The sequence below is a fragment of the Mesoplodon bidens genome, assembly GCF_964165515.1.
Source record: "Mesoplodon bidens genome assembly, chromosome: 7".
Lineage (NCBI taxonomy): Eukaryota > Metazoa > Chordata > Mammalia > Artiodactyla > Ziphiidae > Mesoplodon > Mesoplodon bidens.
This window is the reverse complement of record NC_138164.1, coordinates 17,702,088-17,719,099: the sequence shown is the minus strand read 5'-3', so window position 1 is coordinate 17,719,099 and position 17,012 is coordinate 17,702,088. Positions and strand designations below refer to the sequence as shown.

The 17,012-nt window shown below is 39.0% G+C and overlaps 2 protein-coding genes across 2 annotated transcripts; both read right to left on the bottom strand.

The window, feature by feature from the left end:
• Positions 1–459: 459 nt before the first annotated feature.
• NXPE4 (neurexophilin and PC-esterase domain family member 4) lies at positions 460–13,693 on the bottom strand. The gene is made up of 5 exons (XM_081239343.1): positions 13,308–13,693; positions 6,511–7,241; positions 5,948–6,009; positions 3,492–3,698; positions 460–1,027 (listed from the first exon to the last, which is right to left on the bottom strand). Exons 1-5 carry the CDS (start codon positions 13,512–13,514, stop codon positions 492–494), a joined length of 1,743 nt encoding a protein of 580 aa, XP_081095469.1. The 5' UTR covers positions 13,515–13,693; the 3' UTR covers positions 460–491.
• Positions 4,074–4,761, bottom strand: LOC308619996 (large ribosomal subunit protein P1-like). The gene has a single exon (XM_081239344.1). The coding sequence runs from the start codon at positions 4,495–4,497 to the stop codon at positions 4,153–4,155; it is 345 nt and encodes a 114-aa protein (XP_081095470.1). The 5' UTR covers positions 4,498–4,761; the 3' UTR covers positions 4,074–4,152.
• Positions 13,694–17,012: the final 3,319 nt, after the last annotated feature.

Here is a 17,012-nt window from a genome sequence, read left to right as displayed (position 1 = left end):
AGAAATGTCAGAGGCTTTCTGGATCCAGAGTGTCTTGCTTCAAATTCTGCTGCTCCTTCAGGACTGTGTACATGGAGCATTGCCTCAAAAGACTTCTCTTCCCACTTGGAAATCACCTTGAACTTGTCTCATAAATAAGGAAATGGGACTACTTTCTCCAAATATTTATTTTATAATGACTTTATTGCTCTGAATTTCCATGCATCACAGAGAACTTTTAACAATTAGGTGTCTTGACTTCCTGCTTGTGAAAAGTGGCATGACTCTGATCAAGAAGGGTAGCTCCTTTTCATAAGTATTTTTGTGTTTATTTGTAAGTGGAAGCCCAAATTAGAAATAACTGATTTGGTTGAGTTGCTGGTTAATAAATCAGCCATAGTGCAGATTTTCTCTTGTTAATTGAGAGTTCAGAGCCAACAGCATCTGGCATGATAGCAAACACTTAATAGATGTCTTTAATTTAGTGAATAAATTAAAGCGATATGTTTTATCTAGCAAATAAAGTTTAACAATATATTAATCTGATTTCTGACTACAGATTGGGGCGGGTGGACATTATTTGTGCCATATGCAATTGTTATATCCCAGGCATCAATAATGCCCACATTGAGATCCTGAAAAATGTCCTTTATGGCAAGATATTGGATGTAACCATGAAAATCACTAAATCTCTCCACATCACTGTGCATCTCCCTGATGTTTTCTGCCTTGATGATGACCACAGTGTCTGGGCTTCTCAGAAGAAGGCGCTGAACTGCGTCATGGATACTGAGGGCCCTTCGGATAAAAACATCAATGGGAAAGGGTCTGAAGTGCTGGCCCACAGAAATAACAATGATAGTATTTTTTTCTCCTCCAGTTCTGTCAATAACCCGAGCGATGTACTCAATCTCTTTGACTGAATAGGTTAGTGATCCAATCAAGGGGTAACCATGCTTTTGCCACTGGATGTTGATATTCTTGTCCAAGTCCACAGCAAATTGGTTTTGAAATTTTCCAAATTCGTGCAGATCCACTGACTTCAGGGCTGATGACAGGTAGGCAATCCCAAAATGAAAGGAAAAAAAAGTTACAAAGAAAATAGTACAAAAACAAAACTACAAAATAGTTACAAAAATAGAAGAAAAGATTTGATGTTTATGATTAAATAAGTTAATCCTGACTAATTTATTATAGGTTTAAATGAGACAATAGTTTGAAAATTATTGAGCAACCAAAAGTGTTATACAAATGAGAAATTATATTTGCCCCTCTGTAGAACCATGTAGAACCACATCGACTGGTGATGGTGAGCACTGAGATCACTTCACTGGAGGATGATGGAGTCACTTTTTTGGGTATTAGTTTTGTACATTTTGCTAACTATAGACTAAGTTCATTTGAAGATAGAGAAAGATACCAATTGATGTCTTTATATTTCAAAAAACAAGTAACCCTATTTCCCCAAGTCCTCTGTAAGTTCCCTTAAGACTGGAATTATATTTTATACTTCTGTGTTTCTTTTACATATGCATGAAATGGCACTGAATACATCATCTATAATAATAATATTACTATTCATTTGTGAAGGACTTTACAGTTTACAAAGCATTTATTAGGACTGATATATTCATTTACTTCAAAGCTCAATATATATGCATATATATATTTAATTGCCATATTGTAGAAAAGAAAACCCAGAGATGAAATGACCTGTTCAAGATTACACAACTAGTAAGTGACAGAATCTGTACCTAAACTTGAAGTTTCTCCCAATTCTTGTGAAAGTAGTCTACCCAATCTTAAAACTTTTGAAAAGTGTAATATGGATAGAAGAAAATGAAGTCCCTTCATTTCTCATCATATTAATTAGACCCTTGTCAAACTATCAAGGCCAGCTGCTTTGTAGCTAGAACTTCTGAGGAAAATGTGTAGTAAAGGATTATTAATGCTTTGTAACATGTATCATCTTAGAAGTAAAGGGCTGCACTTAAAAATCTTAACCAGTATGGTTTGAAAATAGTGATGCTGGAGGGTTGGGTGGAGGAAAAGGGCAGAATTTTTTCTTCATTCCGTTTCTAACATATTTCAATTTCCTTTTCCAAAGCACACTATAGCCATACAATTTAACTTTTAACAATATGTGCAACAGATGTTTTGCTACCACAACTTGAAAGGTCAGCCAAGAGGGTAGGTGACTCAATAATTTAGTACTTTCTATAAACTAAGAGACCCACAGTTATAGGATGTGATGCTAGAGGTTATCACCACACCCTTAATTTTATAGATGAGGAAACTGAGGTCTGGCAGAGTTTAGTCATTTACCAGAGGTCACAATTTAAAACTCTCCCCTTCTGTTGGAGAGGATCCAAGGCCCTATTGATTTTCCCTTTTTACTGGGAGAATCAGCTTACACACTAAGTCGGAGATCACAAGAGTGGCGTCCTTGCAGGAAGGCCAGCAGGGAGCCACACCAGCTGCACTGTCCCCAGTGGTAAAAGCCAGGGTCCAGGACAGGCAGTGACAGTTTTCCAGGTAAGAGTGCTAAGATCTACTAGTGGATTCTGAATTAGTATTGATGCATTCTTGGTTTAGTAAAAGGAGCAACTGGACTAGGATTCTAGCAAATGGATTCTAGCCCCAACTCTGATATGAACTAATGATAATCATTGCAATAGCTATTGTTTACTGGGCACTTTCTGAGTGCTCATGTGTCTTGCAATGTGTTAAATATTTTATAACCATTATCTCATTTACTCTTTATAACCACCACCAGATGCTGTTGTTATTTTTAGTTCATTGATGAGGAAAATAAGTACTATGCCCAAGGTCATGGCTTCTAAGTGGCACAATCTAGGTCTGTTAGGCTCCAAAGCCCCTACTTTTAACCACTGTGCCTACCTGATATGAAGCCATTACCTTACTTCTAGCATCTGTCCTTCCATGAAATAATAATAGTGATGACAGCTTACACCAAAGAGAACTTAGTATGTAGCAAACAGTATTCTAAATGCATTGTGTATATTACCTCATTTTACCAGGTGGGTACTATTTTCATCTCCATTTTACAGATGAGGAAACTAAGGACAAAATCACTATGTAGTTATGTAACTTGCCCAAGCCCATCCAGCTAGGACATGTAGAGGCCATATTTTGATCCCAAGACATCTGGATTTAGAATCCACACCCTTAATCATCATCATGCCATCTGTAGAAGGTGGACAATATAATATCTTATTATTGTCTGCTCTGTCCATGATTTTCTGAGCATGCTGGGTAAATATTGAAGTGTGAATTTTGCAGGGATAGGCATGGAGTAAACCTTTTTCTAAACTGGCTCCCTTCTAGTCAATAAATGTATTCTTTTAAAGAAAGACAATGATGTGAAAAGTGTTGGTGTGTTGTGATTAACAAATATGAAAAAGAAGAGGCATTTCCCATGTTCATTTCTCCCCTTGAAATGAAAAAGATGTTTCTGAAAGGGATATGAGTAATAGCTTAGACAGGCATACTGTTGATACTGCTTTTGAAGTATTCCATCCACTGGCGGATTGTGGAATCTCCCATTAGATGTATGAATTTTCCTCTCAGGCATTCTTTCATTTCGATTGGAGCCAAACTACAGGAGACAGGATTCCATGTGTCTTTCCAGACATGTCCACTGGGGATTGTGGATGCCATTCCAAACTTGCATTTCTTTTTCATTGGAGCTGTCTTTTCTGCTAAAGAATCAACAAGATAGGATCTTCTAAAATATCACTTTACCCATCAGTATTTATTAAGAACCAACTGTCTTTTCTAAGTATCCTTTTAATAGGGTGTGAGGATGGAGAAAAAGCCTTATTGAAGCATCATTATCTTAATGGGATACTTATTTTTCAGAAAAAATTTTCTCTGATAAGAATTTTCTAAATGATACCCATTAATGTTCATTATAGAGAACATGTTTTCTCCCAGGAAAAAGGCCTTCTAGGTAAAATTTAAGTATTTGTTTGCCTTCTTATGAAAGGAAAGACATCAATTCTTGCTTAGTAATGAAAACTCAATTATCTTGTCATTTTATTCCACTTTACCCCCAAGTTTATCACACACTGTCCTAGTTTTTTTTTTGTTTTTTTAATTTTGTTTTTTTTAAAGAGCTCAGCTTTTTATTGAACATGTTACTAAAGAGGTTTAGTCAAAAAGACCAAAGCCCACGTCATCATCAGACTCTTCAGATTCTTCTTTCTTTGCTTCCACTTTCTTCTCTTCAGCTGGGGCAGCAGTGGTGGGGCGGGCGGGACCTCCTGCTCGGGCAGCACCAGCTGCTGGGGCAGGTCCACCGGTCCCCACGTTGCAGATGAGGCTCCCGATGTTGACATTCGCCAAAGCCTTTGCAAACAAGCCTGGCCAGAAAGGTTCAACATTTACACCAGCTGCTTTAATGAGGGCATTGATCTTATCCTCCGTGACCGTCACCTCAGCGTCATGCAGGATGAGGTCCAAGTAGATGCAGGTGAGCTCCAAGACAGAGGCCATGGTGCGGGTGAGTGCTAAATGGGGGCTGCCGGGTTCGGTGCTAGTCTCCAGATGAAGTGAGGGCCTCTCCCCAACGTGGCCTTAGCTTCCTCGGAAGGATTGAGCACCTTAGCGGCAGCTGAGGACTGTCATAGTGTCTTAAATGCCACCATCAAACTGTAAATCCTTTGAGTTAAGTGCATGGAAATATAAAAAAAATTAACAACTAATTTGGTTTGGGACCTGGACAGTCCACATGGATATGGCTGTAGGCTGGAGCAGAGTCCTGGAGGTCCAGAACAAGCCAGGTATTAACCCGTTACTCACTGGTTTGTGAAGAGTCTGGGAATCTGATGGACTGACGTATCTAGCCTTGGTGGTCTTGGGGCAGTGATTATTCACCAACCAAAGGAAGTGGTTTAATATTTTAATAACTGGTATGAGTATCCTTGTGTATCCTGGGTGAAAAATGCCATTTCTACCTGTAGGTACATATATACACTTCAGTGTAAATGAGTTCAGTAGCAATTAGCAAGCTGTTAATGTCAAACTTAAAGGGACACAAAAGTTCTTGCCTTAAATCATTTTAGATAATGATTTCCTAGGATGTTTTGAGCCAAAAAAATTGAAGAGCAATTAATAGATATAAGTGTGGAAGTCCTATTTTACATGTTAAAATGTTTGAAAGGCAGCAAAGACAAAGAGGGGGAAATTGTAATGAATTGACTTATAGAGGGCAGGTTAGAAACCTCTAGATGGTGATTCTTGGTGCTTGTAGCAATGTGGGAAGTGCTGATGGTGGTGGTTTGGGAATAAGACCTAGGTGCAAATTGGGAGAGAGTTTTGACATTTGAAGGTTGTTGTGTCTGATGGGCAGGTAATCTGTTGCCTGATAGATAATGATAAGATTGATGATGAGAGTTATATTTATTTATTTATTTTTATTATTTTTGGCTGTGTTAGGTCTTCGTTACTGCACATGGGCTTTCTCTAGTTGTGGCGAACGGGGGCTACTCTTCCTTGTGGTGCACGGGCTTCTCACTATGTGGCTTCTCTTGCTGTGGAGCACGGGCTCTAGGCACACAGGCTTCAGTAGTTGTGGCATGCGGGCTCAGTAGTTGTGTCTCATGGGCTCTAGAGTGCAGGCTCAGTAGTTGTGGCTCACGGGTTTAGTTGCTCTGTGGCATGTGGGATCTTCCTGGACCAGGGCTCAAACCCATGTCTCCTGCATTGGCAGGCAGATTCTTAACCACTGCACCACCAGGGAAGCCCTCATGATGAGAGTTATAAAACAGGTTTATGATTCCAGTCATTTATTCACTTAAGTAACTGGCATCTTGGCCTACCATAGACCAGCCTGATGAGCAGAGTAACAATAGGACAGGTAATAGTGAATAAGTCTGCAAAAAGAAGAAATGCTTTAAGTGGGACTAGTACTAAGTACCACCCGTCAAACACAGGGAGAACTTACTGTTGCATTTGGAGACAGTAATGGCGTCAAACTTTTCCATCATCTCTATACCCACATTTGACCTTAACGAGAAAAATATAGAAATTAATCTGCAGGTGGCCCCAAGGTCAGGAAACACAAGAAGCCACATTACCCATTGCTTCAGTTATTTCTTGTGATAATAATTGACTATTTGCCCACAGTTCCAAACCATTTATTAAATTTACATTTCTTGGCCTATTAGTCCAGGGAGTACAGATCCCCAGAAAGTGTACAAGGTAATTTTTTGAGAAGCAGAAAGAATACATTAGAGCCCATGCATATTCACACATGTATATTTCTCCTCCTCTTTTAATTTTTATTTTATTTATATTTTTTGTTTCAATGATAAGGGTTAAATATCCAAAACCTTTAGGGACTACTGGAGAGTGGGCACTGTCCCCAAATGAATTCACAGACCTTTTCTAAAATGGCTCTTCACAGAGTCCCGAAGTTGATATACTCACAGCAGTTTCCTTTAGATCAACAGATAGGCCAAATCATTACTATATTTGCCCGGGTAGTCTCCAGAAATAATTATTTACCTTTCAAAGAGGCTTCTTTCTTGTTTGCTAAGATAAGACACGTCCTTGTTTTTGGAATGCATGTGGGTGAGTGCAGCACAGGGTATATGTGGAGGCTTCACGCAGTAGAAGGCTTCTTGGTCTCGACTATCCAGGTACTCACACAGTTCAGCACTTGAATTTAAAACGAGGGCGCAATCAGTATTGACATGGGAGGTGCCATTGGCAAACTGGCCTGTGAAGATCACCCTGTCATAGCCTTGGTTCCTTGCCCTCCAGAGAGCCGACACCCCTTCACTGGGGAGGATGAGCAGGAGAGACAGAGACACCCGGCCCTCCCAGAACAGGGTGAAGCTGACAAGGTAGGTGCCATTGTTGAAGTCTGTCACCTTTCCCGAAGCACCTGCCTTCAGGGCTGGGGAGGACATCCTGGCCCTCAGGAAATCCCCGCCATATTCCTTCCTGCATCCCAAGTGGTCCCTCACCTCCAGCAGGACATCTAGCTGATCCCCCCTGCAGTATGTGTCTTGAGGGCTGAGGAGGGTGGCTTTGCTGTGTGTGGCGCTGATGGTGGCGCTCACGTGGGTGAAGGGTCTGGGTGGCATCAGCTGGTCTAGCTTCTCCATGATCCCCTTTATTCTCCGCTCAGTCTCTGTTGGTGAAACTGCTGGATCCAGTGGTGCTGCAGGACATGAGTTCATGATGAAATTCCAGTGAGGGAGGGAGATGGGCAACTTGGGTACAGTCCATAACTGAAATGACAAGGAATACAATAAAGAACAAAGAAAATGTGCCTATTTAATGTAATAATTTTGGTAGGTTAGCCAGCTTCTCTTTTATAAAAGGATGGGAGGTACAAAAATTAAAAATATATTGAGATTTCACTGTCTCTGTTTTTTTTTTTTTTTTTTGGCTGCACCACATGGCTTGCAGGATTTTAGTTCCCTGACCAGAGATTATACTCCAGGGTCCTTGGGAGTGAAAGTGCAGAGTCCTAAGCACTGGATTGCCAGGGAATTGCCATCATTGGCTAATCTATTTTGAATGAGCCACTCCACCCTAAAAAGCCCTGGGATTTTCTTCCTTAAAGTGGTGATCATAAAATATACTTTCACTGGGCAGTTGTGGAGACCAGATGAGAAAATGCTTTTTAACTGCACAGCAGAGAACAAATGTTTATTGTTCTATTATTTTTTATCTTAAAACTAGAATTCAGTCATTTAAATAAATCCTTAAGAAAATGTTTAAGAAGCATGGAAATTTTATGTAATATACAATTATCTATTTTTTTCTATTTCACTTTTTACACTTTGATTAAATAGCTTGTGATATTTATTAGTAATTTTCAGATTGCTTTAGCTAACAGCACATAAGAAGCATAGGCTTATAAAATATTTATTTTCTAATCATAAAATAACACTGATTTATTATGAAAAATGAGAGAATGCCACAACTCTATAGGAAATAAAAGTTAGTCACAATCACACCAACCATTGATAACTACTCTTACCATTTGGATGATTTTATCTCATCCTCTATATAACAATTTCACATGATTGTGAACAAACTGAATATTTACCAATGAATTTTGATTTTATAAAAAAAGTGTAATTAAAAACTTTCGGGCTTCCCTGGTGGCGCAGTGGTTGAGAGTCTGCCTGCCGATGCAGGAGACACGGGTTCGTGCCCCAGGCCGGAAGATCCCACATGCCGCGGAGCGGCTGGGCCCGTGAGCCATGGCCACTGAGCCTGCGTGTCCGGAGCCTGTGCTCCACAGCGGGAGAGGCCACAACAGTGAGACGCCTGCGTACCACCAAAAAAATCCCAAAAAACAAAAAACTACTTTCCACCTTACGTCAAAGGCCCACATAATATTCCAGCCTATGGAATATTTCACCTATTCCTGTCTTTTTAGATATTTATTGCATTCAGCTTTTCTCTATTACTTATGATTTTGTAAAGAACACTTTTTGGTATAAATCTTTCATAGTAATATCTCCAAATTTCCAATAAAGGCAGAATAGCTTGTACTGGACTAAGTTACTATGATTAACATTGTTACTGTTTTATTATTTGACATGTGAAGATTTTAAAAAATAAAAACATTTTAATTTATCAAATAATAGAGAGTAATAGCAAACATTTAGTATGTGCCAGGTACAATGCTAAATGTTTTTCATATTTTAGCCATTAATCCTCACCATAATATATGGGGTATTTATTTTTATGACCCAATTTTCAGATGATGAAACTGGTTCACAGCGAAGTTAAGGGACTTAGCCAAGCTTGTTTAGCTAGTCAGCAACAGAGTCAGGTTTTAATCCCAGGCAAGTGTCTCTAAAAATGAGCTACCCAGTGTTGCAAACATGCAGTAAGACTAAAATTCTCTTTCACTGTTGGTTTAGGTGTGAATGGCACCACATTTCTGGAGAACAGTTCTATTGCATGTACTAAGACCTTTAACAATGTTCATTGCATTTATCAATAACTCTATTTCTGAGAACTCAGTGAATCATAGTAATATCTCCAAATTTCCAATAAAGGCAGAGTAGCTTGTATTGGACTAATTCTCCTGTAGAGAACAGTGATAAGCTCTACACCCCTACCCCCAAATCTTCTCTTTTAAAAGCACTGGAGAGTGACCACAAGCAGACAGACACTGGAGGAGAGTTGAAACTTGGAAGAAGGGACAACACTGGACTTGCATTTTAAAAAGTGCTGGGACTTCCCCAGCGGTCTAGTGGTTAAGACTCCACACTTCCACTGCAGGGGGCACAGGTTCGATCCCTGGTAGGAGAACTAAGATCCCACATGCCAGCAGCAGGATCAAAAAGGAAAAAAAACAACAACTGCTAACTAAAGTTCTTCAAGCTGAAGTGAAATTACACCAAAAAGACACATAGATCTTCAGGAAGGAATGAAAAGCACCAGAAATGATAAATATATGTATTAATATAAAATACTGTGTGTTTATCTCCTAGTTTCTTTAAAGTGCATATAATTATTTAAGAACTACAATTTTGTAATAATATGACAGCTATAGCATAAAGAATGGGGGGAATAAATGGAAATAAATGGTTGAAAGGTTATTACAGATTACATGAAGTAGCACAATATTAACTCTAAAAGTTAAGAATATGTATTGTAATCTCTAGAGAAACCACTTTAGAAAGACAACTTAGAGCTATAAAAATAATAGAGAAACTGAAAGGAAATACTAAAAAAAAAAAAAAAAAAAACAACCCAAAATAAGGAAGGAAATGGGGAACAGAGGAATAAAAACCAGAATGGCTGAGCAGAAAACAAATAGCAAAATGGTGGACCTAAATCCACCCATATTAATAATTCCATTAAAAGTAAGTAGACTAAACACTTCATTAAAAGGCAGAGATAATACTCTTCCTGGGATTAAAGTAGTGTAATCAAACTCAAAAGAAAAAAAATACTGTTTTGGAATAGTTAGAGTGTGAAGATTTTTAAAAGACAGTATGTATAAATAAAATAATGTTCTGTAGTCAATGCACTCATTTATGTATATTTTAATATTTTGAAATATTTAAAATATTTTGATATTAAAAGTTATAGTTTGGCATTAAAATTTATGGTTTTATCAAATTTTGCAAGAATTTTTATTAAATGAATTTGTGATCAATGTTTCAATATTTGAGATAATTCATTTATAAAAAGGTGAAGCTGTTATATTTTCACCTATGTGATTAGTAATACATTCTAGAAAGAAAGTTTTACTAGAATGATATCTAATAAATGAAGTGTTAAATTTTTTTTAAAAGGCAGAGATAAAACAGCAAGCCCAACTATTTGCTATCTACAAGGAATGTAGTTTAAGTATAAAGATACCTATAGGTTGAAAGTGAATGGATGGAAAACAATATACCATGTAAGCATAAAATAGCTAACATTAATGCTAAAGTAGATTTCAAGACAAAGAGTATCACCAGACATAAAGATGGACATTTCTTAGTGATTACAGGGTCAATTGGTCTGAAAACATAGCAACCTTAAAAGTGTACGTGCCTACATATCCATGTATTTATATGTGAAACAAAAATGGACAGAACTAAAGGGAGAAATAGAAAAATCCACAATCAGGATCAGAAATTTAAAAATCTCTTAGTAGTTGCTACAGGAACAAGATTAAAAAATGAGTAAGCACCAATGTAAAATAGCTAGTGGGAAGCAGCTGCATAGCACGTGGAGATCAGCAGGGTGAGATAAGGAGGGTGGGAGGTAGACACAAGGTGGAGGAGATATGGGGATATACGTATACATACAGATGATTCACTTTGTTATACAGCAGAAACTAACACACCATTGTATAGCAATTATACTCCAATAAAGATGTTAAAAAAAAAGAGTAAGTACCTAGAGGATGTGAACATTATCATAGTAACATCTTTTAACCATACAGTACATTATTAGATGTTTTTAAACTGCTACAACTTCACATGAAAATTATAAGTGATTTTCAGTATGGTAGAATAATATTCTCTGCACAATTTTTTTTTTTCGGTACGCGGGCCTCTCACTGTTGTGGCCTCTCCCGCTGTGGAGCACAGGCTCCGGACGCGCAGGCTCAGCGGCCATGGCTCACGGGCCCAGCCGCTCCGCGGCATGTGGGATCTTCCCGGACCGGGGCACGAACCCATGTCCCCTGCATCGGCAGGCGGACTCTCAACCACTGCGCCACCAGGGAAGCCCTGCACAATTTTTTTTTTAGTAGAAAAATAACAGGAAAATTCTGATTCAAGGTGGAGGAGTAAGCACATATTATAGCCTCGATTTCCCACCATAAAATTGTATAATCGGCAGAAAAGAACTTAAAATTTTCTAATTATTCTGGGAAATAGGAAGAGATACCTTATATGGACAAAAACTTATAAGCAGTCTTCTGAAGAATGAAATGCAGATGAGATTAGATCAAAGAAGGAAACCATGGCTCCAATGCATGTAGATGAGGCTTTGGCAAAAGAAGGAAGTCACTGCAGGGACATTACCAACATGGAGGAGGGTGATAACTGGAGTAAAAGGGGGTGAAGGGGAGGCTCACAGGAGGACAAACCAAGCAGGTTGACACATCCTTACTTCCCCACCCATGCCTGGGCCAGACAGCTAGAAACAGGGAGTTCTGTACTCTGGTGAGAGTAAAAACTACAGATTTTTAAGCTGGACAGGTGGGTAGGACCCAGTGTGCCTGGCAACACTTTAGAAAAATGGGGAGCATTTATTGCCCTGCAGCACTTTTTGCATCTCTGCCACAAACACGCTGGAGCAAACAGGTAACAGCATTCCAGACTGGCCACCACAGAATCTCAGGTGTAAGAAAGTACATAACCAAGAATTAGCAAAAAATTTTCATGAAAGGTAACTCATGAGAGGGACTTCCCTTGTGGTCCAGTGGTTAATACTCCATGCTTCCATTGCAGGGGGCATGGGTTGGATCCCTGGTTGGGGAACTAAGACCCCACAAGCCATGTGGCATGGCCAAAAAAAAGTAACTCATGAGAGAGAGGTATCAGGTTCAACAAAGGGGAGATACCCAAGGAAACAGAATTAATAGAAAAATCAAAACAAAATTTTAGAACAAGTATACTTTCTGTCCTCAGAGAGATCTAGACAATATTGGATCTGTGAAATAATGAGTCTTTCAAGATCTTGGAAAGTAAAATCCTACTGTTCCTTATGCAAAAGTCAGTAGGATTCCTTTACACCAGCAGTGAGCAATTAGAAAATGTATTTAAAAGGACACTATTCATAATAGCAACAAAAAAATTATGAAGTACCATGGTATCACTCTAACAAAAGATGTATAAGACCTGAATGCAAAAATTATAAAATTTAGTGAAATATCTTGAAGAAGACCTGTATAGATGGAGAGAGATTACATGTTGATAAACAGCAAAATAATATTATAAACATATCAGTTTTCTCAATTTGATCTATATGGCTAATGTCATGCACTTATAATTTAAGTAGAATTTTTCACTAAATTTGACAGTCTGATTCTAAAATATATAAGAGAGAGTGAAGAGCCAAGACTGGCTGAAAACTAAAAAAGTTTTCAAAACCTATTATGAAGCTCTGTTAATTATAGCCATGTGGTATTGATACAGGGAAGACAAACTGTTCAATGGAATAGAACGAAGAGCCCACGGAGGGACCTGCATTTATTAGAGATTTTGATATATAACAAAAATGACATGATAAATCAGCTTGGAAAGGAAGGATTACAAAATAAAAAGAGCTGAGAAAGTGGTTATCCATATAGAAGTAAAAGAAAAATCAGCAAAAAAAAAAAAATCCAAGTACATTACAGGGCTAAATGTCTAAAGCAACCTTTAAAACTTTAAGTAGAATATTTAGATAAATAATTTGATGTTGGCATAGGGAAGGGTTTATTAGTACTCAAGAAGTAGTAACAGTAAAAAGTATTAACAGTAAAAAGTATTAACAGTAACAGTATTAACATAAATTTTACTACATAAACATGAAAATATTCTGTTGTTCAGAGGTTCCTTGGAGAAGGTGTAAAGGCAAGCTAAGCATTGGGAGAAGACTGTTGCAACGCAGATATAAGTGACAAAAGAAGAATGTGTGTACACACACACACACACACACACAATATTATCCTCTCCCATACTGCATGATTATTATCAAGTACCTTGGCTCTTAAAGGTGTGTAAGCAGTTGAAACTCCCCTACTACAATCTATAGGTCTGTTTGTTTGGACTTCCCTAGAACAGATGAAGTGTCAAGTAAAAATGTACTTTTTTAAAACACATAAAGAAAGCAGTTCCTACCTTTGTGGAGTTTGGGAAAACTGTAAAAGTGATCCAGGAGGCTAATGTAAACAACAATACCAACAGTGACTTATGATTTGTTATTCTCATTGTCATGATTGGGATCCTAAAAGAGACAATACAAAAACAGGCACAAACACACAAAACAAGAAAAGAAATGCAGAAATACTTGAAAAGTTTACGCCTCCTGATTCTTTCTGTCCTCATATGAGTTACTCCCAGAATTGAAACTTGGTCCTCCTGCTGCTCTTACTGTCTCCCAGCTGCCTTTATTAGCTTGTACCTTCCAGAGAGTGCTATCCTGAGAATGGAGCCCACCATGGACTGTAAGAAATTGAGCAACTAAGGGCCTGATGGATGCAGGGTTGCTCATGCTTAGGGGACGTTTCCAGGCTGTGTGTCATCTAACACGTTTCCTACTCTCTTCTCTTAAACACAAAGAGCAGACACAAAACATCCCAATAAATACTGACTCTGATAATCACATTCTTCTGGGACCCTTTTAATGTAGCTTGATTTTTCCAGCTTCATTTTTACTAATCTGTTAATAGGTTTCCCTTTCTTACCAGCCTTTCTAGCACCCCTCAAGCTTGAAAAGATTTGTTTTAAAATTCAGATTTCTCTCTTTCTTTAAAAAATGTTTTAGGCTTTATCAATGTTTTCTATGGTTACATCTTCATTTCTGTCTTTGCCCTGGAATTTCAAGTTGTCTTTTAAAATCAGATGGCTTAAACACTGCCCTTCTAAAATTTTCTCATCTCTCAAAATTTTCTCTCCCCTAGAAGCATCTCCTACGCTAGATCCCCAGTTTATACATAAACATTGGAAGTTTCTGCACCCAAGAATAAATGTTACTCCTTTCCCTGACCTCCCCAATTTTGCAAATATTTTCATACCTTTAATTTAAAGACTTTGCCTAATTCCATACACAGGAACTCTGGTGAGCTGGGTGGTAAGGCTTTGTTCTGAAGCCACCGGTGTATTACAGGAGTACTTCTCCTCTGTGCCAAGACAAGACATATCACAGGTGTAAATTGCAGTCTGCATGCTTTGAGCTTAGATCCAGAACCTTCTGCTTGTTTCAGATAAGGTGAGTATCAGGCCTGCCAGCTCCACCTTAAGGAGGTACCTGGATCACAGCTGCAGTTCTCAGTTCATGCACAGGTGGGGAGGAGAAATGAAATTCTCAGTATGGTTAAATTATATAATTTTAATGTTCTTAGACTTTATTGGTTAATTTTAGTAAGTGTACAATAAATACCTGACAAGAAAAAGTGTGAATGAATCTGGAAGTTTGAATGAATTGTCATCTGTGGGAAGCTGAACCACTTAATCTCCATCTGAGCCTCGTTATCAAGACCCAGTTGCCAGGTTCAAGTGAGTATTATCTAGTACAGAGCAGGTACTCAGTAAAATTTGCTGAATTAAGAAAGAACCTCAAATACAATGTAGGCAAGACAATGATATTGATTCACTCTGAGACCAAGAGAGTGACCGCTTACAGTCATGGGTTTGAATCCATCTGGGATTTGTATTCTTGAACCGATAGAAATGGTGCCAGAAAAAGCATGTGCCCAGGACAAAAGCACCAGCGCTCATAGGAAGCAGTAGCTGATTACACTGTGGATCCTTCCACAGTTTCATTAGTGCTGTCCCACACAGGAAGTTAAACATCTTTAAACATCTACACCAATCCTTTCAGTCATAGGTATAAGCAAGAAATCAAGACCTATTACACAAGGATCTTTAGGATTTTGATAATGCTCCCAATATCCTTCATCATGCTCTGTGGAACCGGCCTTAACAATACTTTCTTATGTCTTTACATAATGACTGTTGGAAAAGCTGTTTAACCTTAGATGACTGGTTGAAGTTGCTCACTTCTTCCCTAGGGAGACTCTAATAAGAGATAAATATTTGCAGTAGGTCTGGTTTGGCTGCTCTGTAGGAGACCGGTGCCAGCAACCACCCAAGTTCACAGCCTACTCTGAGACACATGGATTTATGGATTTTAATTTTGCTTTAGTCATATCAATCTTGATATTTAATGTTAACCTGAGGTTGGTTTAATAGAAATGCTTGACTTGAGGAACTGGGAGCACAGAGGAGAGTTTAAATGATTTGTCCAGGTCGTCCAGTGAGCTTTGAAACAGAGCTGAGACCAGGATTCCTGCCACTTTGACCTCTGATTCAGAGCACTTTTCACTACTCAGCGTGACTCCAATACATATTGGAGTCCAAGGAACCAAGTTCAGGTAGATCCAAGGAACCAAGTTCAGGTAGATCCTGTGGTTCATATATTTATTGTTCAATATACTTAAAAGAAAAGGCTCTTTTTTTTTTTAACCATGTTTTCTTTCAGTTTGCTCAAAAGCCTGGTGGGAGCACGATATATGTGCTCTTTGCAGTTAGTATGTGGTTTCCTCATCATCTTTGAACAGTTTCCTTTCCCTTACATTTATGGGTCTAAGTGAGTAGTCTGAACATGAGAGCTCAGTCAGAAGTAGGAACATAGAGCCATGAGTTCACACAATAAAATATAACCCATGAGAGCATCAATTCTTTGGGGGTGTGACTAGGGTAAGAGTAGTCTTACCTTGGCAGGGGTCTAAAGGAGCCCAAGAAAATGGGCAAAGCGAAGAGTAGATGTCCAGGAAACATGCAGTGGGGACTCAGCCACAAGTTAGGGAAGTGGCTGCCGTGGCCTCAGGAATCAAACAAGATGCACCCCATTGCCAAGGAGGCTGCACTGAATGGTGGGAAGTCTTGTGTCCATGGGATCTGAGTACAAGGAGAGGAAGGATGAAAGAAGATGCAATAGTAAGAAGTCTCAAGGTTCCAGCAGTGAGAACTTGGCATAGGACTCTATGTCACTAATGTAATGAAGAAGGGCACAGGCTGTGCAGCTCAGCCATGTTGATGGTGGGGGGAAAGGTTAATGCTGAGGCAGACACGTGAGTAGATAACTCACCATGGTCCCAGATTTACTAGTAACAGATCACCATGGCCTCTGTGCCATTTTCAGGTATTGTGCGAAAGTGTATGAAGTTCAGAGGGACTGCCATGCCCAGAGCTCTCTTTGAAAAAGGTGGTGAAACAGTGGTTTAAATCTGCTTCATTATGCCTAAGTCATTGTTACCTGGTCACCTATAACAGAGATGAGCACCTGCTTCAAACTTGGCATGAGATGCCTGACAAATATGGATGCGCCCTTTCAATGGTGACTGCCTACATTCAGATCTCCAATTTGCTGGAGTTTGAAAGAGACACATACATGTGGAGAAGGAAGAGGTTGGTGGGTGTAGGTGGAAGAGACTCACGGATCAAATAACAACAGCTAACATTTATTCGAGGACTTACCAGGCACTGTTCTAGTGCTTTTCATGCACTAACCCACTTAACCCTCAGAACTACACTATGAGGTCATCACCATTTTCAGATGAGGACAGTGAGGCACAGGATGTTTAAACATTAACTAAGTTCACAGAATCAGAACCTGGAAGAGGCAGGCCATGAAGCCAGATCTCCAGAGCTGCATTTTTATCCACTCCAAGGTACTGCCAGCAGGCATGAGATAGCAGAAGACACAAGGCAGCAGGATCCACAAAGCAGAGAAGACAGAGAGTAGAAATTAGATGTTCACAGCAGAAGTAGGAGAAGCAGAGGCAGGAAGCCACTACCTGGTGGAGCACAACGAAAACCTGT